The sequence below is a fragment of the Sturnira hondurensis genome, unplaced genomic scaffold, assembly GCF_014824575.4.
Source record: "Sturnira hondurensis isolate 20B ecotype Veracruz unplaced genomic scaffold, ASM1482457v3 Scaffold0014384, whole genome shotgun sequence".
Taxonomy (NCBI): Eukaryota; Metazoa; Chordata; class Mammalia; order Chiroptera; family Phyllostomidae; genus Sturnira; species Sturnira hondurensis.
In genome coordinates, this window is record NW_028087015.1 from 8142864 (window position 1) to 8170308 (window position 27445).

Genomic DNA, 27445 nt, shown 5'->3' on the forward strand with positions numbered 1-27445 from the left:
AGGGGATCTGGCCAGATCATGGTGGTGTTGTCACCAACATGAGACATCACCACAAGGCTTAGTGGCTCACCTGGGCCACCTGCAGATCCTGGTTGAGTGCTCCAGGTGGGGACGTCAGACCTAGATGAACTAGGTGTATGTGTTTTGGGGCTGTGGGAAGTACAAGCATTGGGGTAGGAGGGGGTCATGCAGGGCTCTTTCAGCAGCCATCGCCATCCCAGGCTCAGTTATAACTGAGAGGTTTAAAAGGAGGCTGTGGAATCAGGAGAGAGAAGGTCTCATTGATAGAGGATTCCCCAGAGGCGCCCCCCGCCCCCAGGCGCTGGTATCTCACGTCTCTGCTAGGCTTCTTGTGCCAATTTAAGTAGAAAACAGGTTGGGAAAAATACTTGTCAGGTGAAGCTTCTCACCAGGGCCTGAGGATTTCCAAATCTGCATCAGCAGAATTAGGGGTGTGCATTGCTTGTGTTAATCTCCAAGCTCTACCAAGGGTGTAGGGTGCAGACCTAAAGAGGCCCCGCCACTTTTTCTTCCTTCACTTTCCGTCTGGGCGCCAGCTTTGGGCCAAAAGAATCTTCACCTCTTAGGAACATCTCAGCCTCCCCAGCTGTGAGGGTCAGGAATCCCAAGGACACAGCAGCCTGTGAGTGGAAAACAGGGCAGGTACAGGTAGGTCAGGTGTAGACAGACTGGTGTAGACAGGCCTGACGCAAATAGACTGGGCACAGACAGGTTGGATGTAGGTGGACACGGTGTAGGTAGACAGGCTGACACACCAGCCCAGGTGAGGGGACCAGGCTTTTTAGACAGGGTTCTTGGATTCGAAGCTGGTTCCTGGGTCTGTGCACACAGGAAACCAGCGATGGCCATCGGCAGCCTGGGCGGGACCCTGGGTGGCGGGATGCTGGGTGCCGTCACTGGGCCCTTTCAGGGAGGAGGCCCCTGTTAATAGCACCTGAGCGGCTCTAACCAGGTTGGCTGCCCAGAGCAAGCCTCTGGGGAGTGTGGGTTTCACACGCAGCTCCCTCACCCGCATAGTTGAGAAAGCAGCTATTGATGGAAAGTGGGGCAGAGCAGGGCCCCTCTTGACCCAGGCCCTGCTTGGGGGCGTTGCAGGACACTCCAGTGTACATCCTGGTTTTTGTTTTTAAATTCTGGCTAGAGGCAAAGGCCCAGCGGTGAGTTAAAAGGCTGTTCTACCTTCTGGGGTGGAAGTGCCTGGAAGTGCCTGGGTGACAGACACCACCACACTCCCCACTCAAGATGGCTCCACCCTGGGATGCAGCCTCTAATCACTGGGGCTGGTGCTGGGGCTGCAGGAGACCCAAGCTCCCAGACCAGACGAGGGGCCCTTGTGACTACCACCCCCGCCCTTGTCCACCCAGCCACGCCTGCCTCCAGGGTGATGCCCCCAGGCCACATTCTGTCACCCTCAGCCCCATATTCTGTCTGCTCTTTGTACCCCGATGTCAGCCCACTGAATTTTCAGAATGAAACAATGTGACTGGGTCCCAGAGCAGCCCCCCTAGCCTTGGGTGTGGAGAGGACTGTGCCGACTTTCACCAGCACTGCTTCTCAGTCCTCTCCTCTCCCCACCCAAGACCTTGTCCTGAGTGTCCTGTGGCCTGTCCTACACACCCCCCACTATCTTTGGGCAAAGGGACACAAACATCAAGGAATCACCCATGAGATTGGGTAGCAGGTTCCTTTGGTTGTGGGGTGGCCACAGGGAAGATGTCCCCAAGGTGGCTATGCTGAGAGGGTAGGAACAGGGTCTGGGAGCCCCCCGTTTGTGTGGGGACCTTGCTATTTAGCAATCGGTTATCTTGGGGGGGCAGAGTGACCCCCTCAGTAAGCCACTGTGGGCCTTCTTAGCAGGTAAGGGGCCCAGCCTGTGGACAGCCACTCCCAAAGCCCTGGGCTGCACCCTGGACTTGCACCTTCACTTGCCTGTGGGGATGTTGTGCTTAAATTAAAACTCAAGCATTGATAGACATTTCTTGCTGGGGTAGCCTCAGCCACGTCCCTTCAGCCCACCAGGCACTGGAGAGGGTTCTCCTATTTCAGGGGCTCCTGAAATAGACCCCCTGACCCCCAGCCTCTATCTTCCCATCTCTGGCCTATGTGAGACCCAGAGTGTCACATCAAGATGGTCATCTTTTGAGGGCCCGGTGCCAGGAAAAGCTTATTCCCCGGGGAGCAGGGATATGATGAGAAACAAAGATCTCAACTTAAAAAATCATCCTCATTTCAATAAAATTTTACCTAAAGTTAATAGGGAAAATCCTTTGTTGAAGAGGGAAGCTTTAAAATGGCTTTGCAGACCTTGATTTTTGGTTGTAAAAATGCAAAGACAGTCCTGTGGTCAGCAAGATAACAGCACACCGAGTTCACAGTCCAGCAAGATGGTGATTAAAAGCTTTTATGCAAGTATTGTGCCTGCCATTCCACTAACGCGTGTGGCACATAATCCCATTGGAAGCCACAGTCAGATTTATGATCAAGAGAATAGGCAAGGTTCTGCATTTTGGAGTCAGCCCAGGTCCATGTGTGTGGGTTTGGATGAAACGGAAATCCTGAGATATATAAGGAAAAGAAATGAGTGGTTTACTTTTAACAAAGTCACCAACATTCGTCTCCTCTCCTCTTATTTTTGGATGTTTTGATGGTGTGTGAGGTTTGGTGCACAGATGACTTACCTCAGAGGCCAGGCTGAAATGGTTAGAAGTGCTCACACAATATTCACCCCAACCCTCCGTCTACCACTGTCATGTCCTCTGCACCCAAAGGCCTAGAAACAATTTTAAGAATTTGTCAACATGTATTCCTCTTGGCTCACCACTTCTCTCCCCATGCACACACACATCTGTAGAAACCCTTGTGCACAAACACTGGCCCTCAGCACTCCCAGTCTTTGAACACACACTTGGCCTTCCCATACAAGCAGGCTCTCACACACATAAACACACTGGCCTTTGCAAACACTCATTGTCCCCCACACACCAGCCCTCCTACACACACTGACACCCACTCACCCTCACACACTCACCAGCCTTTGCACACCACAGTGTGTGTGCACATGCACACATACACTTGGCCCGGCAAACATGAGGGAAGAAAATGCTTTACAGAGTACATATTCCAGATGACTGAACTTGATGCTAAAGATACCAAAACAATGTTCTCTTTTTAAGCACTTATTGTGGAAATCACTCTAAAATACACTGTATGTTGCCCTGTTTTCTTAAGCTGCCTGGAGTATACTCAAGCTAACAGGATTTTGGTGTAATTGAAGAGTTTCTGCCTCTCCTGTGTCTCTGTTGTTTCCCTCCCCCGTCTGTAACTCATGTGTCCCCACAAGCTAAGCTGTTAGAGTTGTGCCAAGTGGGAATGGCCGTCCTGTGCTGGGCACAGGCACACAGTGCTGCAGCCTGGGGTAGCCCTAGCCTGGCCAGTCACAAACCTGGCTTGTTTATTAGAACCTCTCTTCCTAAGACCAAGAACAATCACCATCCATGAAATGACTGGGGAGCTCCTGCAGCAGTGGTCTCAAGCACAATCTGGTGTCTCTCTCTCTCCTTCATCGTGAAGCACCCAGTGAGGTGGGTGGTAGTCAGGAAGTTCGGTCATGGCCCTCTCTTTTCAGTTAGGGCACCTTAGCATCTGAGGCTGGAGAAGACCATGTTGTCCCCTCGCACCTGTCAGAATGGCTATCATCAAGAAATCAAGAAACAACAAGCACTGCCAAGGATGTGGAGAAATGGGAACCCTTGTGCACTGTTGGCGGGATTGTAAGTTGACGTAGCCACCATAGAAAACAATATGGAGAGTCCTTAAAAACCTGAAAATAGAACATGATCCAGCAATTCCACTTCTGGATATATATCTGAAGAAACCCAAAACATTAATTTGAAAAGATGTATGCACCCCTGTGTTCATTGCAGCATAGTTACACAGTCAAAATATGGAAGCAACCAAAGTGCCCATCAGTAGACAGTTAGATGAAGAAAATGCGGTTCATATACACAATGGAATATTACTCAGCCATAAAAAGAATGAAATCTTGCTATTTGTAACAATTTAGATGGACCTAGAGGGTATTATGCTATAAAATAAGTAAGACAGATATCATGTGATCTCAATTATATGTGGGACCTAATAAACAAAATCAACAACAAGCAAAATAGAAACAAACTTACAGATGCAGAGAACATTCTGATGGTCACCAGGTGGGAGGGGATTTGGGGGAACAGGTGAAAAAGGTGAAGGGATTAAGAAGCACAAATTACCGATTATAAAAACAGTAATAGGCCCTGACCAGGTTGCTCAGTTGGTTAGAGCATTGTCCCGTACACTGAAAAAAGATTTGAGGTTTGATTCCTGGTCAGGGCACATTCGTAGGTTGCAGGTTCAATTCCTGGTTGGGGTGCATACAGGAGGCAACTGATTGATGCTTCTCTCTCACATTGATCTCTCTGCCTCTCTAAAATCAACAAACTTGTATTCAGATAAGGATTAAAAAAACAGTCACAGAGATGTAAAGTACAGGATAGGGAATATATCAATAATATTATATTAACTATGTTGGTGTCAGATGGGTACTGGATTTATTGAGTGATCAGTTATTTCATAGGTAATATAAATGTGTATCCACTATTGTACACCTGAAACTAATATAATATTGTATGATAACTGTAATTGAATTTTTAAAAAATTTTAAAAAAGAAAGTGGAGAGATTGTTTCACTTTGGCTTACCCAAGGCTTCCTCAACTTACCTGACTGGGGAAATGGCCTCTTGGCCGGCAGACAACTTCCCTTGGGTGGCTCTTGCCAGAACCAGGCTCTGAGTGGGGATGTCTACACAGGGAGTTGGAACCAGTGGAGGAGCACCCCTCAGGCCAAGTGCGGGGGCCTAACTCAATCACAAGTGAATTCAAACGACAAAGAAGGAGCCAGGGAGGCTCTGGCTGCCCTGCGAGTGACCAGGGTTGTCTCTAGGATCTCAGCGAGCGTCGATTCCTCTCCTTCCATGTTGGGCAGTTTTCAGAAGGTGAACCGGTGAGGTGGAGGCCAGGAGACCCACCCATCAGCTGGACATGGGAAGTCAGGACCTTCCCCGAGGGTCAGGAGGAGGAATGGGCCTGGATTAGGTCATCTGAGCAACAGAAAGACCTCTCTCTCTGAGAGGGTCTGAAATTTGCATTTCAGTTCCTCCAACATAGGTCATTAAAGACATGTCCCCTAGAACCACGTTGCACTTACTTCCTAACTGTTATCTTTCATCCCAGGAGCCTTTGCTTCAGACTTCTGTAAGGAGCTGCGCGGCTCCTGGAGGGTGTTGGAACTAGCTCCATTTATTCTCATGGACTGGATGTCTGCTTCCAACTCGGGTGCGATTTGAGTTTTTGGAAATCACACCACATTGGCATTTTCTGGACAAAAGCAGTATTTAGATAATTCACATTGACAAGGGAGGACCAGGCGAGGCAAGACTCATGTGGGGCACGGATGCTCCAGAGGGTGTCAGCACGGGCGCCTCCATGCTGGCTCAGGTCTGCCTTGAATCACGTGCTTTCTGGAAGCTGAACTTGACACTGCAGCACACACCTGCCGGGTCTCTGTTTGGCCTGGCCCCTCAGAGAGTGCAGACAGCCTCCCTCTGAGTCCTGTCTTCCTCAGGCCCAGAGATTTCACTGCTGTGTGGTCAGCTTTCTTAGGAAATTATCTCTGTGATTAGCTGGTCAGAGGAGTCTTAGATGTAGCATTTGTCCCTTTAAAAATCTACTTGGCAATTTAACCTCTTTGGCTTTTAACCGTTATTTGTAGCCTTTCGCTTATTTTCCAAACAAATGAACATTGTGGCATTTCCTCAGGAAATGGTATATCTAAAAATAGCATTAAACCGTTTCTTAAAAAAATAAAAGCATTCCATCTTTATACAAAAGCATGTTGCACCAAACATGTTAAGGGAGATCAAATACCAGTGGCACTGTTTTCAAAATGACTGAAAGAGCACAATTCTGTGACTTTCTATAATGGTTTCTATTTAAATTTTAAAACATCAATACAATTAAAGTGCATTTGCTGTGGATGAACTTATTTCTGAGCATTCAATGGCGTTGGACCAACTCTCTTCTCCCCACAGCCCCCCCCCCATTCCATGGGCACACCCAGGAATGCCAAGGAGGGGGAGCCAGGGGAGGGGGAAGGCACCCTGAGAAATTTCACATGTTCCCTGGAAGACCCTAAAATGTAGCATTGAAGGTGTGCATTTCAGAATTTGATGGGTTGGAACTTCTGCCAAATCTAAACATGTGATAAGAGTGACAACCCTCACTTCCAAAGTGGTGCTGAGGATTGCCCTAGCAGGCAGAGGTCCCCAGTGTCCCTGATGCAGCCTCGGTGTGCTGCTGCTGTGTGACAGTGTGAAGGACAGCAGGTACTCCCCAACTGGAACTTCCCCGTATGCTGAGGATTCATGTGTACCCTTCCTCTTTCACAAATATAATTTGGGACCCTTAGGTGCCAGCCTGAGAAAGTACACACATATGTGTCTTTATTGGTGTCTTAACCTTCCGGATGCTCTCTTCCATTTCAGGATCTGGGATCCCTTGACACCTACATCCAGAACACCCTCTCTGCCCTCTACCCACCATTTGAGGCCACGGCGGCCACCGTGCTCTGGCAGGTGTTCAGCGTGGCTGAGAGGCTCCACGGAGGGGATGGGCTGCGCTGCCTCACTGACTTCCTCATCCCAGCCAAGAGGGCCCTGCAGCACCTGCAGCAGGAAGCCTGTGTGAGTACCCATCCTCAGGGGACAGCCTATTTGAGGACTTCCCTGCAGGGAACACCTTAACTGTTCTTTATCTAGGGGAAGAGACAGGCAAAGATACCTGGTACCTGGAAAATATTCAGTGTTTAAGCTGAGGAAGTGGAATTTTAGAACCAGGGAAATAGGCCATCAGAGGCCAGGGAGAACATTTGAAATTAAACCAGTAATAAAAACCAACATAATTCAAGTAAACATTTGTTGTTTTCTTTCTATAAGAAAGCTGTGAGATAATGAAAAAATAAAACTGTATTGTAATCCCACCCGTGTTCTCATAGAGTTTAAACACATAAACAGAGAAAACTTCCCATTCCTCTCTGTCTGATGGATCCATCAGGACTGGCTTGTCTCCCTCTTTCTAGCTTCTGGCTCCTCCTTTTTCTCGTCCCAAATGATGGGTGAAATAAGACTGTGTATTCCAGAAACCAGGCTTCTCAGGTCTGCCAGGGGGTGTAGAGACCACTCTGCCTGCAGACATGCACTCTGGTTCCCCCCAGCAAACTTTCACTACAGCCTTTTAATGAAGGAAGGAAATCTCACTCTTGAGTAATCATCTCAGGGCCAGCTTACTGGACCAATTCCAATACATACAAAGAAAATCTGCTTAATACATTTCTCATGTGTTCAGTTTATTTCTGGGGATGTTTTTATTGTAGGTTTTTTTTGAGGCAGTGCTAAAACTAATGACAGCCAAGTAGTGGGTATATTATTGTGAGCTGCTGGAAAGATTATGGCTGAATCTTAAAAAGACATTTTATTTATTTTGTATTGAATTAGGGCTTTAAAAAATTACCTTTGGGCTACTTCAATGTATTAAACTGTTTGAATATCTTTTAGTTAGAAGAAGGACCATGGCAGAGAAATAACCAGGGGTAACCTGGATTGGACCCTTTGTTTGAAGTAGTCTGCTCGGAGGATGTTTCCTTGGTGGTTCGAACCTCGTGCACATTGACATAGAGAAGGAGCGGGAAAGGTGCCTCTCAGCACAGAGAACCAATCTGCTTGACGTCAGGTCTGAAAACACCTGTCCCCTATCAAAGTCATGTCTTGAAAAGTTATTCTGACCTAATGTTTTGCCTTTTTTCTCCTAAGTGTCTTTTCCCTTTCATTTCAACCATATATTCTCTTCTTGCTTACAGAACCACCTATTTTCTGAAAAAGCCATATGAATATTACCCTTTAATAAGGATGCATATTTACAAGCATTTAATAAGCACAAAATGAAATTTAAAGACAACCTTACTATTTCATATTTCTGTTGCTATTGCTTTTTACTTTTTAATATAGAACATAAAATTTGATCATCTTTATGACATAGAAAATGAACTTATTCTAACAACTGTGAATATAAACATATTTTAGTTAATATAAATTTAATTCAGTTTTTATTCCTTTACCCACATTTGTCAAAGTATATGGCTTGGAAATCATTATTAGTGACATTAAATTTAAGATATGTTGTATTAGGCTAATATTTCAATGACCACCATCTGTCATTCCTCTCTAGATAGAAGAAATGCTTAAAATCACTCATTGACGTACTTGTAATTTTGTTTCATCACAGTTTGGATCAGAAAATGTCTGGAAACATTTAAAAAAGAGTTATCAGAAATATATAAATATAGAATGTTTCTACTAAGGGGAAAAGTAGGAGGAAGAGATTAGAATAAAAAAATGAAATCAAGTAGAAGTCAGAAAAAGAAGGTAGTAAATACAACAAAGATGTGGAAAATAAAAGGCACAACTTACATAATAGGTTAAAAATAAAGTTATTAAAATTGTACACCAGCAAAATTCTATTTTTTTAGATTTTGTTTATTTCTGTTTTATCTATTTTTTAAAATATGTTTTATTGATTATGCCATTACAGTTGTCCCATTTCCCCCTTCATTCCCCCGACCCTGCACACCCCCTCCCACCCACATTGCCCCCCTTTAGTTTATGTCCATGTGTCACAAGTTCTTTACATTCTGTATTTCCCATACTATTCTTGTCCTGCCCCCTGTCTATTTTCTACCTACCATCTATGCTACTTAGTCTCTGTATCTCCTCCCCCTGCCACTCCCCTGTTGCTAACCCTCCATGTGTTCTTCATTTCTATGGTTCTGCTCCTGATCTAGCTGTCCTCTTGGTTTGCTTTTGTTTTAGGTGTGGTTGTTAATAACTGTGAATTTGCTGTCCTTTCACTGTTCATATTTTTTATCTTCTTTTTCTTAGATAAGTCCCTTTAACATTTCATATAATAAGGGCTTGGTGATGATGAACTCCTTGAACTTGACCTTATCTGAGAAGCACTTTATCTGCCCTTCCATTCTAAATGAAAGCTCTGCTGGTTAGAACAATCTTGGATGTAGGTCTTTGGCTTTCATGACTTGGAATACTTCTTTCCAGCCCCTTCTTGCCTATAAGGTTTCTTTCGAGAAATCAGCTGACAGTCTGATGGGAGCTCCTTTGTATGTAACTGTCCCCTTATCTCTTGCTGCTTCTAGGATTTTCTCCTTCATTTTAGTCTTGGCTAATGTAATGATGATGTGCCTTGGTGTGTACCTTCTTGGGTCCAACTTCTTTGGGACACTCTGAGCTTCCTGGACTTCCTGGAAGTCTATTGCCTTTGTCAGATTGGGGAAGTTCTCTTTCATTATTTGTTCAAATAAGTTTTCCACTTGTTCCTCTTCCCCTTCTGGTACCCCTATAATTTGGATGTTGGAATGTTTAAAGATATCCTGGAGGTTCCTAAGCCTCTCCTCACTTCTTCCTCATTTTCCTAAGCCATTCCTCCACTGTTTTCTGTTTGGTCGTTTTTTTCTTCCTTCTGGTCCACTCCATTGATTTGAGTCCCAGTTTCCTTCCCATCACTATTGTTTCATGTGCATTTTGCTTCATTTCACTTAGTGAAGCCTTCATTTTTTCATCTAATTTGTGACTAAAACCAACCAGTTCTGTAAGCATCCTGATCACCAGTGTTTTGAACTGTGCATCAGACAGGTTGGCTATCTCTTGATCACTTAGAAGTATTGGCTCTGGGGCTTTGAGCTGTTCTTGAACCATAATGTTTTGGTCTGTTCATGCTTGTTATGTATGAGGTGTGGAGCCTTAGGTGTTCACCAGGGCAGGGCAACCCAGTGGCTGGGTTGTGATGCTGTATGTGGGGGTAGGGTCAGAGAGGGGCAGTGACATTTGTTCTGCTCTCTCTCAGATTTCGGTCCCCTCTGCTGCTTTCCACAAGCAATTGGGCCCTTCTGGTGCTAGTTCCCAGATATGTGGGCTTGTGCACCCTGCAGGACCCTGTGGGTCTCTCCAACAAACTCTGTGAGCCTGGGAGACTCTCCCGGCTGGCACCTCGACCCCCGAAAGTTTTTTCAGTCGGTGCTTTTAGGCTTTATTTCCCCGCACTGGGGCCCTGGGTTGTGCAGGGAAATGCTGCACAACCAATGCTCACTCCTTTGCCTGGTTTATCTGCACGTGAATGTGTGACCACGGTCAGCCAGCTGCCTTGCACCCTCACTGGGTCCACCTGTTGCAACCCCACACCTGGGATCTGTCAATCTCCGCCTGCTCGCCTGGGTCGGTCCGGCCACTTTTTACTGTGCGACCCAGCTCCATTCGCCACTGACTCCGCCCTTCTTACCAGTCTGGATGAATGGTTCGTTGTTGTCAGACTTCAGTACAGCTTAATTTTCTCTCTGTTTTGGTTGCATTCTGGTTTTTAAATGTTTGTTGTTCATAAATTTGGTTGTGCGAGGAGGTTCAGTGTTTCCACCTATGCCTCCATCTTGGCTGGAAGTGGGCTTATTCTCTATTTGTGTTTTATTTTTAAGTATATTTTATTGATTACGCTATTACAATTGTCCCACCTTTTACCTCTGCTTTATTTGCCTCTTCACTGCAACACCCCCACCAGCATATTCCCCACTTAGTTCATGTCCATGGGTAGTACATGTACTTTCTTTGACTTCTCCATTTCCTATACTATTATTAACCTCCCCCTGGCTATTTTGTACCTGCCATTTATGCTTCTTATTTCCTGTACCTTTTCCCCCAATCTCCTCCCTCCACTTCCCCTCTGATAATCCTCCATGTGATCTCCATTTCTGTGACTCTCTTCCTGTTCTAGTTGTTTGCTTAATTAATTTTTTTGTAAGGTTCAGTTGTTGATAGTTGTGAGTTTATTATCATTTTACTGTTCATATTTTTGATCATCTTCTTTTTCTTAAATAAGTGCATTTAACATTTCATATAATAAGGCCTTGGTGATGATGATCTCCTTTACTTGACCTTATCTGGGAAGCACTTTATCTGCCCTCCCATTCTAAATGATAGTTTTGCTGGATAGAGCAATCTTGGATGTAGGTCCTTGCCTTTCTGACTTGGAATACTTCTTTCCAGCCCCTTCTTGCCTGCAAGGTTCCTTTTGAGAAATCAGCTGATAGTCTTATGGGAACTCTTTTGCAGGTAACTGTCTCCTTTTCTTTTACTGCTTTTACGATTCTCTCCTTATCTTTAATCTTGGGTAATGTAATTATGATGTGCCTTGGTGTGTGCTTCCTTGGGTCCAACTTCTTTGGGAATCTCTGGGCTTCCTGGACTTCCTGGAAGTCTGTTTTCTTTGACAGATTGGGGAAGTTCTCCTACATTATTTTTTCAAGTAAGTTTTCAATTTCTTGTTCTTTATTCAGATTGGGAGTATTTAAAGTTGTCCCTGAGGTTCCTAAGCCTCTCCTCATTTTTTTGAATTATTTTTTCTTCATTCTGTTTTGGTTGGGATATGGGAGTGTTTAAAGTTGTCTCTGAGGTTCCTAAGCCTCTCCTCATTTTTTTGAATTATTTTTTATTCATTCTGTTTTGGTTGAATGTTTATTTCTTCCTTCTGTTCCAAATTGTTGATTTGAGTCCTGGTTTCATTCCCATCGCTGTTGGTTCCCTGTATATTTTTATTTTTTTATTTTTTTAAATTTAATTGTTGTTCAAGTAGTTTTCTGTCTTTTACTCCCATCCCAGCCCACTGTCCTCAGTGCTCCCCACCTCCCTCCCATTTCCACCCCCCCCCTTAGTTATTGTCCATGTGTCCTTTATACTAGTTCCTGTAAATCCTTCTCCTTTTCCCCTGAAATTTCCTCCCCTCTCCCCTCTGGTTACTGTCTTCCTGTTCTCTATTTCAGTGTCTTTGATTATATTTGTACATTTTTCTTTATTTCACTTTGCATAGCCTCCACTTTTTCCTCTATTTTGAGACCATACTCAACCATTTCTGTGAGCATCCTGATTACCAGTGTTTTGAACTCTGCATCTGATAGGTTGGCTCTCTTCATCGCTTAGTTGTTTTTCTGGAGTTTTGATCTGTTCATTCATCTGGGTCATATTTCTTTGTCTTGGTGTACCTTACATTGTAAGGGGCAGAGCATTAGCTATTAGCCAGAGCAGGACAACCCACGTTGCTGCACTGTGGTGCTGTATGTGGGGGAGGGGTTAGAGAGGGAACAGTGCCACTTGCTGGGCTCTCTGTGGGCTTTCAGGCACTTCCCCCACTACCCACAAGCAAATTGGGCCCTTCTGGTGTTGATTCCTGGGTGGGTGGGTTTGTATATGTTCTAGGATTCTGTGGATCTCTCCAATGAACTACCCCGTGAGACTGGGAGTTTATCCTGCCACCACAACCCCCACCGGTTTTTACACCCAGAGGGTTTTAGGCTTTCTTTTCCCACACTGGAGCCCTGGGTTGCTCAGTCTGTCTTGCTCTGAAGTTGTTCCTCCTGGTTTATCCACAAGCAAATGTGGGGCCACCAACGGCCACCTCTCCCGCCTGGTCCTCCAGCTACCTCCTTGCTACCCCCTTGCTACCCATCCTCTCCACCCTGGCTGCCAATCTCCACCCCCTCCTATCAATCAGGATGAATGTTTCTTCTTTAACTCCTTGGTTATTTGACTTCCATACAGTTTGATTTTGTGTCAGTTCTGGCATTATTTTTTAATTTGTTGTGGTACTTATTTTGGTTGTGCAAGGAGGCAGAGTGTATCTACCTATGCCTCCATCTTGGTCAGAAGAGAGCTACCAGCAAAATTCTAATAACCAAAAGATAACTGATATAGCAATATTCATAACAAGTTAAATATAGTAAAAGGCAAAATGCATTGTTATGGCTAAAAAGGATCATTCAATAGTAGTACTGGTCACAATGACAAATACATAAAAAATTGTCAATACTTAGCATAGCATGAAAATGTTTGAAGCATAAATTGAGGGAATTACAGGGAGTAAGTCATAATTATAGTAGGCAATTTCACCTCTCTCCAACGCAAGCAGGATAAGCAAACCACCTATTAATTAAGGTATACATTTGAACACGTATCTCTCTTCCGCTAATGGCATTCACAGAGTGCTGAACCCAGTAATTTCAGAATACAAATCCTTCCTATGTGCACATGGCATACTTTCCAACTTTAATCAAAATTTGATAAAATTCTGGTCAAATTTTACAATAAGAGACTATGCATGTATCTCAAGAACTTACCTTCTTAAGTAAGTATACATGTACATCTACCAAAATTGACCAGAGTTGACTATTGGCCATAAAGTGTCAACAAATAACAAAGAATTGATATCTATAGACTGTAAGAAAATAAATCTAGAAATAACAACAACAAAAAAACACACCCTTACATTTGGAAAATTATACTCCTATAAATAAATAAAGGGTCAAATGGAAAATCACAAAGGAAATTAGCCAAACATTTCTTACTGATGAATTGGTGAGTCCTATTTCTGGTTAGGGCGTAAAAGTATGTGAAACACCTTTACTCTGCCAAAACAAGAAATCTCAAGATAAAACAAAACAATTCCCCTTTCCTTTAAAGCCGTCGTAGAGCTATGGATACACAAAGATCCCAAAGAACTAAACTGTGAAGAGACAATGCTTTCCTAAATGAGCAAAGAACAGAAAACACTGTCATACTCGGGGCCAGTAACTGCGTTTGCAGGGAGCATGGGTGGAGGAGCAAGCTGCCAGAGAAGGACTGTTTTGCTTAGATGAAGAGCAATTGAACTCTGGAAACCTCAGGGCTGATTCATCAGACAAGAATCTAAGAGAGCCTGGAAAAAGGAAGGATAATCCTCTTTACCAATCCTAAGCATTTTTTTTACAAGCAATTCTGTTGAGTAAGTGGAAACAGAAATGGGGACAGAGAGCAAAAGAAGATCTCAAAAATCTTATAGTCACAGTTTCAAAGTGTCATAATCCCCAACTCTCATGGTCTCTTGGTCACACAGTCTTAAAATTTTAGTTATCATAGTTTGAGCACCTCTTAGTATCGAAGTCCAGTAGTGGTCCGTGGAGACTTGTGAACCATCAAGCATTTGAAACCAGAGGTAAATTGAAATTAACAAAGCTGAGCCACACCCCACCCAATTCAGATTTTATAAAATATCCCTGGTGGCCAAAGGAGTCTGGGGTTGAGCTGGGAAGTAGAGAGGTATCTCATTAGACTCCTGTAGCTTGAATTCCAAGGCTCCTCTAGAGTTTCAAGCCTCAACCTACCCCAATCTACCCCTATTTTTAAATGCACTAAACTGATAAACCCCTTATGCTAGCTGCCTAACAGAGGACAAAGCATGTTTTTTTAAAAAAATCACCTACTTTAGACACAATCTCTGGCATAAAATTAAAAAATTACAAGATGTACAAAGGCACCAGATTATCAACCCATAAACAAGAGAAAAAATTTCAGTACAAACAGACGCAGACTACCCAGGTTTGTCATTATCAGGGAAAGACCTTTTAAAAACCTATGCTAAACATAAATAATCTATAAATAAATATGGATGAATTGATTGGAGAGATGCAGAATTTCAGGAAAGATTTGGAAACTATAAAAAAAGATCAAAATGGAAATCTTAGTATCCTAATATATAATATCAGCAATTAAAAAAAAACTTACTAGATGGGATTAATGTAGATTGGACAAGAAAGGATACATCAATTTGAAGACATTACAAAAGAAATTGAGCAAAGGGAAGCACAGAAAGAAAAAAGAGTGCGGAGAAAATTATCAAAGCCTCCATAACCCGTGGGAGTATTGAGCAGTCAAACTTACAAGTGACTGGATTCCCAGATGGGGAGGAGTGAGAAAATAGGGCAGGAGAAAAGTATTTGAAGAAACATTGTTGGAAAATTTTTGTATTTGTTAAAAAGCAGTAACCTTTAGAGCCACGAAGCTTATCAAATGCAGGAGAGGATAAATGCAAAAACAAAACAAAACACTTCAATACATTGTGATTGAGCTGCTGAGAGCCAGTCATAAGGAGAAAATAAAGCTCACAGAAACGAGGCACATTGCATACAGTGGGCAGCAATAAGAATGATGAGTGACTCTTCATCAGAAGAAACATTGGATCCCAATAGACAATGAGAAAATATCTTTAAATGTTGAAAGGAAAAACATCAACCTAAAATTTCATAGCCAGTGAAAATATCTTTCAAACATGAACGTATAATGACATCTTCAGATAAATAAAAGTGTACTAGCAGAGGTGCAATGCAAGAAATGTGGAAGGGGGTCTTTAGGCTGAAAAGAGGTGGTACCAGGTAGAAGCTCAGATCTACAGTAAGAAAAGAAGAGCAGAAGCAAGACTACTATATGAGTAAGGGTGAATTTCTCTTAAAAATTACTGACTGCTTAGAGCAATATTGTGGGATCTGTAACATGGAAGTAAAATATGACAACACAAGAACGAAGGGTGGGAGGGAGTAAATTGAATTATACAAATGTAAGGTCCTTACGTTGTTTTTAAATAATAAAATATCTAAGATAGACTGGGATAAATTACAGATGCGTATTGTAATCTTGAGAGCAACCACTAAAAATAACACAGAATATAACTAAAAATTCAGTGAAGGAGATGAATGGAATCCAAAAAATAGAAGAGGTGATTAAAGGAAGAACAAAGGAACAAAGAGCAGATATGAAGATAGAAATTATATGCCAAAGTGATAGATTTAATCCAACCATATCAATAATTATATTAAATGTAGTTAAAAGAACTAAACATTCCAAGTAAAAGGCAGAGATTACCAGATTGGAAAACAGGCAATGCCAACTAAATGTTGGTTATAAGAAATACCCTTTAAATATAAACACATACAAAGAGTGAAAAGTAAAAGAATAGAATAAGTTATGCCACAAGTTAGATTTCGGACCATGAGTATCACCAGAGACTACGAGGACAGGACATTTCTTAATGATCAAAGGCCCAATTTATCAACAAGATACCTAATAACAGAGCTTCAGAACACATAAGCCAAACCAATGACAACACCAAATGGAGATTTTCACGCTCCTCTCCCAGGATTGATAGAACAATTAGTCAAAACAATCAGTAGGGATATAAAACAGCTGACCAACAAACACTACGGACAAAGTGACCAATTTGACACGTACAGAACATCATGTTTAACAACGCAGAATGCACCTGCCCTTCCCAGACACATGACATGCTTTTCAAGATCAATCGCTTACCATAGGTCACTAAAAAGCCAAGTTTCGATTAATTTCAAGGGACGGAAATTATACAGATAATTTTTTGCACCACAATGGTATTAAATCAGAATCAAATAATAAAAAATATAACTAGAAACTCCTAACATATTTGGAAATTAAGTAATATATTTCTAAATAATATAGGTTAAAGAAATCATGGAAAATTATTGGAGCTGAATCATAATGAAACAACATGTTGAATTTTTAACATATAGTGAACCAATGTTTAAAGTATAATACATAGTTTTAGGGGGGAGTTTAATATTAATTATCCAAATTTCCACCCTATGAGGCCAGGAGCAGAAGAGCTGATTAAACGCTACTTAATTGGGAACTAAAACTAATTAAATACAAGGGCAGAAATAAAGGAGATAGCTTTTTCTGAGGAAATGAACTTGAATGTTCTGCGAAGACTCATGAAAAGTCACTAAAAAAAAGTGCTGTCATATTAGGTGTGAGCAAAACAACTGAAAAGACTAGGATATTTTGAGGGGGGACATCCAAAGAATCCTACATTCCTCATCCCTTCCTAATAATGTCTTTAAATTCTAGCTCCACTTCCAAGGCACTGTAAGACAAAGCAGTCTGGGCACGCACAGCCCAGGGAAGACACTGGAGCCTTCCACATCAGCAGAGAGAAGTTGGGCTCTTGATGCATTAGTCCCATCAGGCAGCAGAAGCCACAGAGACATTTAATCAGGAGATTGGTATTATTAATGTTATTCTCTAATAACACAGGATTGACTCTAATGGGGCAGCGAGAGCTGGTCAAAAAAGAAGACAAATTTCGTGTGATTCCAATTAATATCAGGTCCCTAGAGGAGTCAAACCCACAGAGGCAGAAGGTAGAGTGGTGGTCTCCAGGTGCTGGGGACCGGGATGGGGAGTTACAGTTTAATCAGTAGAGTTGCAGTTTGGGGAGGTGGAAAAGTTCTGGAGATGGCCATACTTAATGCAGACAGACCAATCCATATTGAGAACAGTGTTTGTCTTGTCACAGATTTAACTGGTAGAGATGTGGACCCCTGGAGATGAGGCAAAAGACCCCGAAGACTCCAACTTGCTTCCATTTGTGTTTTCTAACAGAGCAAAACCTAGTGGTTATTCCAAAGACGAGTAACTATCTTGTAAATGGTCATTTGCTCATTCTACATCAGATCAGCTCTTCAGAAGAAAATGTCCTGGGTGCAAATACTGTGCTGTGGTGGGCATTGGCATCACCAGGAATGGGCCCTCGGTGTTCTGGGGGGCATATTTCAGGTGGGGCCCCATGGGCCAGGGGATGCCTTTCTTTACTGGGGTGAAATGTGCAGGGAAGGGAGGGGGTGGTGCAACCTGGAGACATGCATTTCCTTGGGTACCAGGCCCTGTGCATAGCATTCAGGGAGGTGTGTTGCAGACTTACTTCTTGAATTGTGTGCTCACTGATGTAAGGAACATTCTCAGAGATCTTTAAAATGTACGAGGTAATGCCTAAGCGGACAGTGCAGCTGCAGAGTTCGACATGCCCTGGAGAGCTCCTGTGCCTGACCCCCGATCTCTGCTGTTTAAACAGTACGACTCCTATTTGGGGGCCACAGAAGACCCTGGGAAAACCCTGCCCCAGCTATTTTTTTCCATCTGAAATGGAAAGGTAGTTTCTATTTGTGTTTCTGCATTGCTTTCAATTATTAATTCGTGTTATTTTCTGAAATCAGTACTGTTTTCCGCAGGCCATGGGGTCCAACACAGGAACATAGGCTAAAGGTGCCCCCTGGATCTGGTGGGCATAGTCTCAGGGGGAAGGAGGTTGAAGTTGGACTGGAGTGAACTGAGGAGGGCTGGAGAATGCAGAAAGGAGAGCGAGTGTGACCACAGAGAGGGCAATGACAGGGGGCAGGGAGGCTGTGCACTTTTATGGAGGAGAGCTACTCAGACTGACCACTGAGAGGGGCCAAAGGTTCAGGAGGGAGGGGGGAGATCCGTGGCTCAGTGCCTACGCAAGCAGGAGGAGCATCCAGGGTGTTGTCCCCATGCTCAGACCCCACGCAACCAGACTCTGGTTCATGATCTCAGAGTAGAAAGTGGAGCTGGGCAGAGCTAAGCCAGCTGCTCCAGGAGCCTATCGACCACAGGCGTACACTCGCCTCTGGGACATGGCAGAAGAGTAGAGGAGGGTGGGTCCCCATACATGGCACCGGGCAACTTGGTATCCACATGCAAAAAACTAGCTGGACCCTACCTCACATTATACACAAAAATCCATTCCATGTGGACAAAGTCCTGATGCAAATCTCAAAACTATAAAACTGTGAAAACAACATAGAACATTTGCAACATGTAACCAATAAAGGACCATCTCTAGATCGTATGGAGAATCTACAAATAAAAAAAAATGACCTGAAGGAAAATGATTGAAAGACTGGAACTGAAGGCATGAGATACTACTTCACAGCCTCCAGGTTGACACAAATGTTCAAATCTGATACCAAATGAGTGAGAGTGTGGAATGGTCGACAGGGTTATACACATACATACTGGGAAGAATGCGGACTTGCACCAGCACCTTAGAAAACAGTTTGGTACCAGCAAAGTTGATGTACCCAAACCCAATTCCACGTCTAGGGCTATCCCCAGGAAGCATTGTTGTGTCTGTACACCAGGATTTGTGATCAAGACCATTCACTGTAGCTGTGTCTGTAACCGCCAAAGTGTACAGGACAGACAGACAGAAGCAGCTCAAATGCCCACCCAGTTCTTCTCCCAGGTGTTCACCATGGGCTCTCTCCCTGTATGTCAAGGCATTCTCTCTTATCCTTTTGAGTCCAGACTGTCTGTGGTGACTCAGGACCAATAAAATGTAGCAGAGGTGTTGTCCCAAGGTTTCTGAGAAAGGTCACGGAGGTGGGGGTTTGCAATGCTTGCTTCTGGAACAGTTACCGTGGGGAAGCCTGACTACCCTGAGCCCGCTGTGCTGTGAGGAAACCCATGTCACAGAGGAGACTCTGGACAATCAGATGCCCTTCAGAGGAGGGAGAGAGATAAAAGAAGAGAGACAGGAAGACCTCGGAGTCCCACGGTGCAGACATGGGGGTGAGGAAGCCATCTTGCAGTAGGTCCTCCAGCTCACACCCTGGGTCCAAAACAAACCCCTTAGCCAAGTCCTTCCCTGATTCCTGACTCACAAAACTGTGAGCAAAATAAAGTCATTTTTGTAAGCCATTAAGTTTGGGGATAGTTGGTTATACTAGTAATAGTCATAGATCAAATTAGTACATAGCAAACACTACCTTGCAAAGAAAATTAGTCAACTGCAGCTGTAACGGTATTGATAAATTTCAGTGTTGATTGAAAAACAAGTCAGAAGAATACAGACTATATGACTCCGTTTTGGTAAAGTTCAGATACATGCAAAAGTACAGGATTTATTGCCTAGGGATTCAAACATGTGGTAAATGTCAAGAAAAGGAAGAGACTAATAACAAAATTTGGGGAAGTTGTCCTCTGAGAGGATGCAGGTGTGCAGGAGATGGCCACCATGATGGCGACGTTCTTTTCCCAAACTTCTGTATCATGATATTTTAGGTCTTATACATCTAAACATTCTTTTGTATCTCAATATTTAATTAAAAAAAGCTTAAAACGATTTATTATCACTGTTGTAAACAAGTTTCTCACAAAGATGGGAAAATGCCTGCGTCTCTCACAAGACCTAACAGAAGTGGCTCGGACAGGGCGATCTTTGTGTCACGAGCCTTTCTGATTGGGGGCGGGGCAGGGGAGACATGAGGTGGGAGCTGTGTGTCGGGTGGGAGGTTCTCATTGGACTGGAGATTAATAGACCCTGTGATGTGGCCAGAGTGCCAAACTCCGCATCACAGGAATGACTGGCTCTTCCCACGGCAGGGCAGCGCGTGGTGCCTGCTGCCGGAGGCCAGTTTTCTCCACCTCCACCTTGGAGCTTCCTGCCCGCAGCCCATTGGATGGTGGGAGCAAACCCAGGGTGTGGATAGTCAAGCTGTTTTCATGGCAGGAGAGCAATCGGCAGGATTGGGGTGTGGAGGCTGCACGGTCACAGGTCACCAAGGGAAAGTCTACCCACAAGCGCCACCCTGACCTTGCTTAGGCCCTCCAAAACAGGATTGCCTCATTTGTCCTTGGACCCTCTGATTCTGGACCTTTCTATCATGAAGGTCATTCCTAGGGCTCAAACATCGACCCCAGTTGCGCATCTTTGGGCCACAGCTCAGGTTGAACTTCTCTCCCTGGTGGCTGTTGGGTTCCTGGCAGCTGCCAGGCTGGAAATCTCACCTTTGCTGACCGTGGGGCGGGGCAACTTTGTGTCCAGTGTGGGGAGGTCACTGACTCTCAGTAGAGACGTGGCCCACATCTGTGGCCATCCACACCAGCGGGCACTGGCTTAGCCCAAGGGCCCGGGAATAACCATACTCTTTGACCTGCTCAAAGGCCTCCGATTCCACCGGGGCATCTGAAATCCCAGTTGGGCTCCAGGCCCAGAGAAGTGCATGGATTTTCATGTGTCAGAGACAAGTTTGAGGGAAGTTGGGACTTGGCAGTGAAGTAGTCTGTGGGAAGAGTTTCTCACAGTCAGGACATGCTGATGAAATCTTGTTACATGAGAAATCAAGGTGCTCAGGGAACTTGTGATGTCATCACAATTGTTACAAATGCACAGAGAAAGGAATGTGGTGAAACCCATAAATGTCCATAAGGCAAAATGTCCAAAATGCTGGCCTGGGCATTGGTGTTGGGATCATTTTATTCTTTAATCTCAAAGTATTAATTTTTATTTTTTACATTAATTTTTAAAAGATTTTCTTTATTTATTTTTAGAGAGGGGAAGGGAGAGACAAAGAGAGGAAGAGAAACATTAATGTGTGCTTACCCCTCAAATGTCTCCCATTCCCCCACTTGGGGACCTGGCCTACAGCCCAGCATGTACCCTGATTGGCAATCGAACTGGCAATGCTTTCCTTCTTAGTCTGGCACTTAATCTACTGAGCCATACCAGCCAGGGCTCAAAGTCTTACTTTTTAGTTAAATACAGCCATAGGTGTGAAGGTACCTAGCAGGTGTCCAGTAAATACCACCTGCATCTGCACCAGAGGCCACACTATGCTGCCCTCCTCGAAGGCCATCCACCTCAGCTCCTTGTCCGGACCATCTGCTCCTCCTTCCTGTAACATGTGCGTGCATAGTGAGCTCATGCCAGCAGGGACATAACTAATGAGACCTTTACTCTTAATTCATATCTGTATATTTGAATTACAATTTTCAAAGTAAACTCCAGGTATACAAGGTGTGTCTCAAAAAAGTTCAGCCATTGTTAATATAATAAAAATGGTTTGCGTGGCATTGATGTAACCGGGCAACCAAGGAGAGTAGACTAGAATGTGCATGCATGAACAATGACAACTTCTTTGTACTAGTTAGTAGGGGCAGTAGATGCTGTTGAGTGAGCATATGTACTGTGTTGCCACTGCATTCAAAATGAGCATGTAGAGCAATGAATCTGCAACAAATTTTGCACTGCGCTTGAACATTCCTCCACGGAAACTATTCAGATGACTCAGAAGGCCACAGCTATGGGCCACTGGTGACTGGCAGCTTCATCACAACAGTGCTCCTACTCATGCATCACATCTTGTGCAGGGTTTTGTTTTGTTTTGTTTTTTTGCAAAACATCAAATCACCCAGGTTACTCAGCCCCCTACAGCTCAGATTTGGTGTCCTGTGACTTCTGGCTTTTTCCAAAACTAAAACCACCTTTGAAAGGGAAGAGACTTCAGACCTTCAATGAAATTCAGGAGAATATGATGGAGCAGCTGATGGAGAGTGGGAGAGCTGTGTGAGGTCCCAAGGTGCCGACTTTGAAGGGAACTGAGGCCTCATTGTCCTGTGTACAATGTTTCTTGTATCTTGTATCTTCTTCAATAAACATCTCTATTTTTTATATTACATGGCCAATACCTTCTGGACAGACCTCGTATGAAATACTAAATCTTTTTCAACCTCAACTCTTAGGAAAACTAAATAAAAGAAATGTGAAAGACAACTTCTGCTGAGATACCAAGTTCTAAGTTTTAAGACAGTAAAAGATGCCACCAAAAAACTCAGGGAACACATCTTATATAAAATTCAGCCTTCTGTAGAGAGGAAAAGAACATAGCCAAACTATAAAGCAAGTGAACTGGGAAGCATACATGTTGCAGTAGATACATGATAGAAACATTGGCTAATGGTTTGTGTAGAAAATTATTAATTAAAAAAAATCACTGGCAACTCATAAGGCAAGAAACAAGACAATTGAGGCAAAAAATACATATAGAAAACAAACATCAAAAAAGGGTGACTTTTTTATCACATAAATGTGAATTAAAACAGCAATATTCCACACTGTACACACCAGTTTAGAAAATGATGTGTCAACGCAAAGCCCAATGTTCCTGAACCTGGCATACCTGTCCCAGTGACAGCACTGGCAGCAGTCCCCTTTCTTGGCAAATGGGCCACAGTGCCAAGAATCGTAAAGGAGCGCCCTGGCTGGTGTAGCTCAGTGGATTGAGCGTGGGCCTGCGAACCAGGGTATCACGGTTCAATTCCCAGTCAGGGCACATGCCTGGGTTGCAGGCCGGTTCCTTGCAGGCCAACTACCAGCAGGGGATGCACGAAAGGCAACCATACATTGATGTTTCTCTCCCTCTCTCCTTCCCTTCCTCTCTAAAGATAAATAAATAAAATCTTTTAAAAAAAGAATTAAAAAAAAAGAATTGTAAAGGACATTCCTAGCCTTTGATCCTGTACTGCTAACTCCAGAAATGTGTCCTAAAATGATCATTTAGAGGAAAAAGGAACTATATCATGAAAATGTCCCTGGTGCGTACTGTTTACAGTAGTCGAAGCACTGCGGATTTACAACACAAGGGACAGTTAAGCTGTCACCACCATGGTGGTAACTGTGAGAGGGTGACATGGAGAAATGTTTGCGGAGGCTGACAAGCCTGCCAAATTATATCTGCATTACAGTTTAGAAAAGTTATTTCCCATGTAGGTAAGGACAAAGAAAAGTTTAAAATCTGTGAAGGTATATCGGGTGGAGATTTTTTTTTAATATTCTCGGTTATTGTAATAATGTGTGTGCAGTAAGTCAGTGTTGGGATGGAGAAATGTGAGTTGCAAAGCCAAAAATGTTGGAACTCAACTTGTCCTGTGGGAGGTGATTTCAAGTTAGAACGTGTAGCTGCAGCTTCTGACGTACCAGCGTCCCACCCCTTGTTCCCTGACCGGCGGACACTGTCATGCCTCGTGAAGACACGGCCCCTGTTTGTGTCTCGCCCATCCTGAAGCTGAAACTTTTTCTATAGCGAATTCTTTTCAGAGTGCTTGAGAACTCTCCCAGTAACCTACAGCTTGGCTGTAACCATCACTGACTCAATAAGTAGAAACCGCCGGTCGCATTAGGTGGGAGTTTGCAGCCAATGTGGTTGGGGTCCTGCCCAGATCCCACATTTTCTTGCTGTGCTCCCACCCTGTGATTCCAGAAGCTATGCTGTTTGAGCGGGCTCCCCGTGGATGCCTAGAAGCCCCTGGAGGTTAGACCGAGGGCAGGGGCCAGGGAGGCTAGAGGGTGGAACCGGGGTGGGGACAACCCCTAGGAGTCACTCCCTGCAGAATCCCCTAGGGTCTGGCCGCCTGAGACTGTGCCTGGGGCGGTTTCCTCCCTTCCTGTCCGGTTGCCTACCCTCCCCCAGCCCCCCAGCCTCCCAGGAGGAGCTGTAAAAGTACAGTGTGACTACACTGAATCAAAAAGAAACGCATTTTCAGCCCTAATTTGTTTGCTGTTCTGAGGGGCAGAGGGTGCGTCTCCTCTCTGTCTCTCTACTGGGTGGAGACCAAGGGTCCTGACAGGCCCACCAGCTGCTAATCTCCCTCCCTTTCTTGTCCCAGGCCAGGTACACGGGCCTCATCTTCTTCCATGAAGGCTGGCCACTGTGCATCCACGGGAAGGTGGTGGTGCAGTTGGCGTCCCTCCGCGGAGTGAGGCTCAGGCCCGGGGACTTCTACCTGCAGGTCACATCGGTGGGGAAGCAGTCGGCCAGACTGGTCTTAAAATGCCTCTCTCAGCTGGGGCGAGGCTCAGAGGAAGTCACTGTGCCTGAGGCCATGTACGGCTGTGTCTTCACAGGAGAGTTCCTGGACCAGGTGAACAGGGAACGCAACAGTGTCCTCTTGAAAAACTGCTTGCTGACCTCAGGCTCCACCGTCTACCGCACCCCATGGAGTAACGTCACAGTCCCCGTGTTTTTACCTGCCAGTGGAAGAGTACTGCCCAGCTGCTCTACCTCTGTGCCTGAGCAGCCTCCCAGCAGTGCCTTGGAGGACCCGGCCCCAACACCAGCCATGGCCAGCCCCTGTCTTCCGGGGAGCACCTCTTCCAGAGACACTCTGACCCTGCCTCACTGCGCTGGGCATCCTGGCAGCGACCGGCCCAGCCACCTTCCTCACCTAAGAAGAGCCGAGTGCGAAAGCCCCATGGCCCTGCCCGGGAGCTCTGACGTCGGCCCACAGGAGTCCACAGAGAGCCCCGAAGGACTGGGAGGGAGGCTGGACCCTGTGGACAAGAAGGATGGCCCTCAGGCCCTTACCTCTCCTGAGGATTCAGACAGCCCAAGAAAGCGGCCACCTGAGGTCCTCGCTGGTGTGGAGACCAGACGCTGGTTCCGGAAGTCCTACATGGAGGCCCTTCAGAACCCCATGCCCCTGGGCTCCAGCTCCGAGGAGTCCCTCGTGGATGAGGCCTCCAGCACCCAAAGCAAGAGGGCCGGGACAGCAGCCAGCCTGACCCAGAAAGAAACCCCCAGCCCCCAGGGAGACTCCCAGGGGATCCGGAGTCAAGAGAGCTGCCCAGGAACTGCTGGGAGGACCCTTACCAGGAGGTCTAGGTCCTTGGACAGGTCTCTCAGAAGTGTCCGAGGTGATGTCCAGCAGGCCTCCCCTCATTCAGCCAGTGCTGGACCCGGAGGTCTCTTAGGAGGACAAGCTGAGGGGACCAGAAACTTGGGCTCCAGCCAGCCTTCTGTCTGCACAAAAGAGAAAGGTAAATGTCTCCTCTCCCCTACCCCCTTCTTCCCCCACTGTCCCCTTTCTCCCTGAACTTCCTCTCCTCCCCCTGCCACCCTGCCCCATTTAGTCTGATCACTGCTAGGTTGAGTAGAATCCATCTTGACTGTTGAAAATAATGTTCACATGTCCTCATTTCCTGTGGCTGCTGCACAAAGTACCGCAGACACGGTGGCTTAGAACAACAGAAACCCATCCTTTCATAGTCTGGAGGCCAGAAGTCTGACCTCACAGTGCCACAGGCTCTAAGTGAAGGTCCGTCCAGCCTCTCCAGCTGCTGGGGCCTCCAGGCACTCCTGGCCTTCTCCCTGTCTGCCTCTCCATGCCCAGAACCACCCTGCCCTTTCTCTTCCAAGGACACCTGTTGTTGGATGTAGGGCCTACCCTAAACTTTATGAGTCCACATCTGCAAAGACCCTTCCCCATATAAGGTCCCATTCACAGGTTCTGAAAGTGGACACACCCTTCCGTGGTGTACACACCATGTACCCCAACATTGTATTAATCATTGTTCATATAGATAAATTCAGTTTCATATTCATTTGCAATGACACCAGGTCGGTGACTTTATGCCCTCACACATCCTCAGTGAGTTTCGGAGCATTTATTCCTGGAGCACTTTTCCATGGGCTCTGGAGGGAAAATGATTACCTAGCAGACTGTATGAGGTGCATAAAGAAGGAAAGTATGATAACATATTTCTTAAGTCAAATATTTCAGCTATTTCCCCTTTTTTGTATCAAGAAATGTTCTGAGAACAAAAACAATCTTTGGAAAGAAGCATGACATGTGAATGTGCTGTGGGCCTTAGAAAGCGGGTCCGGCAAGTGCCAGCAGCCCCACACAGCAGATGCAGCGGGGGGAGTGAGGGCTCCTCTCCTGTCTCCTCACCTGGCCCCCCAACCTGGCCAATGGGGAGGGTCCAGTCTTGTTTGCATCTGAGGGCTCCTGGAGGCCTCTCCTCTGGATGGGCCTGTCCTCCGCATCTGTGCAGGGCCTCCCCTGAAATTAGTCCAGGTGCTCCTGCCTGAAATGCTGACAGGATTCGGGAAGCATGGCACAGACGCTGGACTTATTGCAAAGAGTTGTGTGATGTAATTATTTACTTAGGGTCGACACTTAGAAAACATTCCACCACCGCTCTGCAATTCAGTTAAAGTTAAAGTCAAGCAATAACACCCTGACCATTGTTTCCAGGTCCGAAACTGTCTTTTATTGTCCATTTCTGTTCCCATTTGTGTTGGGCAGGAAACACACAATCCCCTGCACACACTGGGTGACGCTTTGAAAACTCATGTCTGCAGCAAATCCTCAGGTAGGAGACAGTGCTTATGTCTTCAGCCCCATGTGCATGTACAATACAGTCAAGTACATTTCTCCCCACGGAGGAATGCTGTCTGTGCGAATGCTTTCGTGGACATTCAGGCACCGTGTCACTGACAGTGTTGTGGCACAGGGTTGCAGATGTTTGACAACAACCAGATGGTGTCTGACAGTCATGAAGGCGGTAGGTTTAGTTTAAACAAACCAGCACTGCCCGCTGGAAACGGGGCCAGTTGACTCTTTTGTGTAGAGTAGCACATCTAAGAAGATTCAAGGCCTCGGCATCAGAAATGTACTATTCTCAAGTAATCATCCCTCTCGGGCCCAGTGGGCTTCATCTACTCAGTGTTCAGAGACTGCATGTGAGGTAGTACTGGGGGCCGTCAGGGAGACCTGAGGCTGGAGCTTACTGCCTGGGCCACTGCGCCTTCTCTTCTTACTCCACCTCCTCTCCCTCCTCGCTGGTGAAACAGAACCCACCCGTGTGGGGTGTCTAACATCCAGGAAAGAAGGAAGAGACTGAATAAGTAGAAGCTACTTCTACCTGTGAGGAGGTGGGCAGCAGTACCAAGGGTCTGGGCAGAGGGCCAGGACATTGATTACCCAACCAGCGACCAATGGATCATTGATACATGCTTTCC

General features: G+C 45.2%; 1 protein-coding gene across 6 annotated transcripts in view; it reads left to right on the top strand.

Annotated features, from left to right (window-relative positions):
• The window catches only part of LOC118998638 (leucine-rich repeat-containing protein 14B-like), a 91032-nt gene that overhangs the window by 19621 nt on the left and 43966 nt on the right, over positions 1-27445 (top strand). For all 6 annotated transcript variants that reach the window (XM_037062908.1, XM_037062907.1, XM_037062910.1 and 3 more), the window contains exons 2-3: positions 6600-6797; positions 24309-25458. In XM_037062908.1, coding sequence (XP_036918803.1) covers positions 6600-6797; positions 24309-25458 — 1348 coding nt within the window. The remainder of the gene's footprint in view (positions 1-6599; positions 6798-24308; positions 25459-27445) is intronic.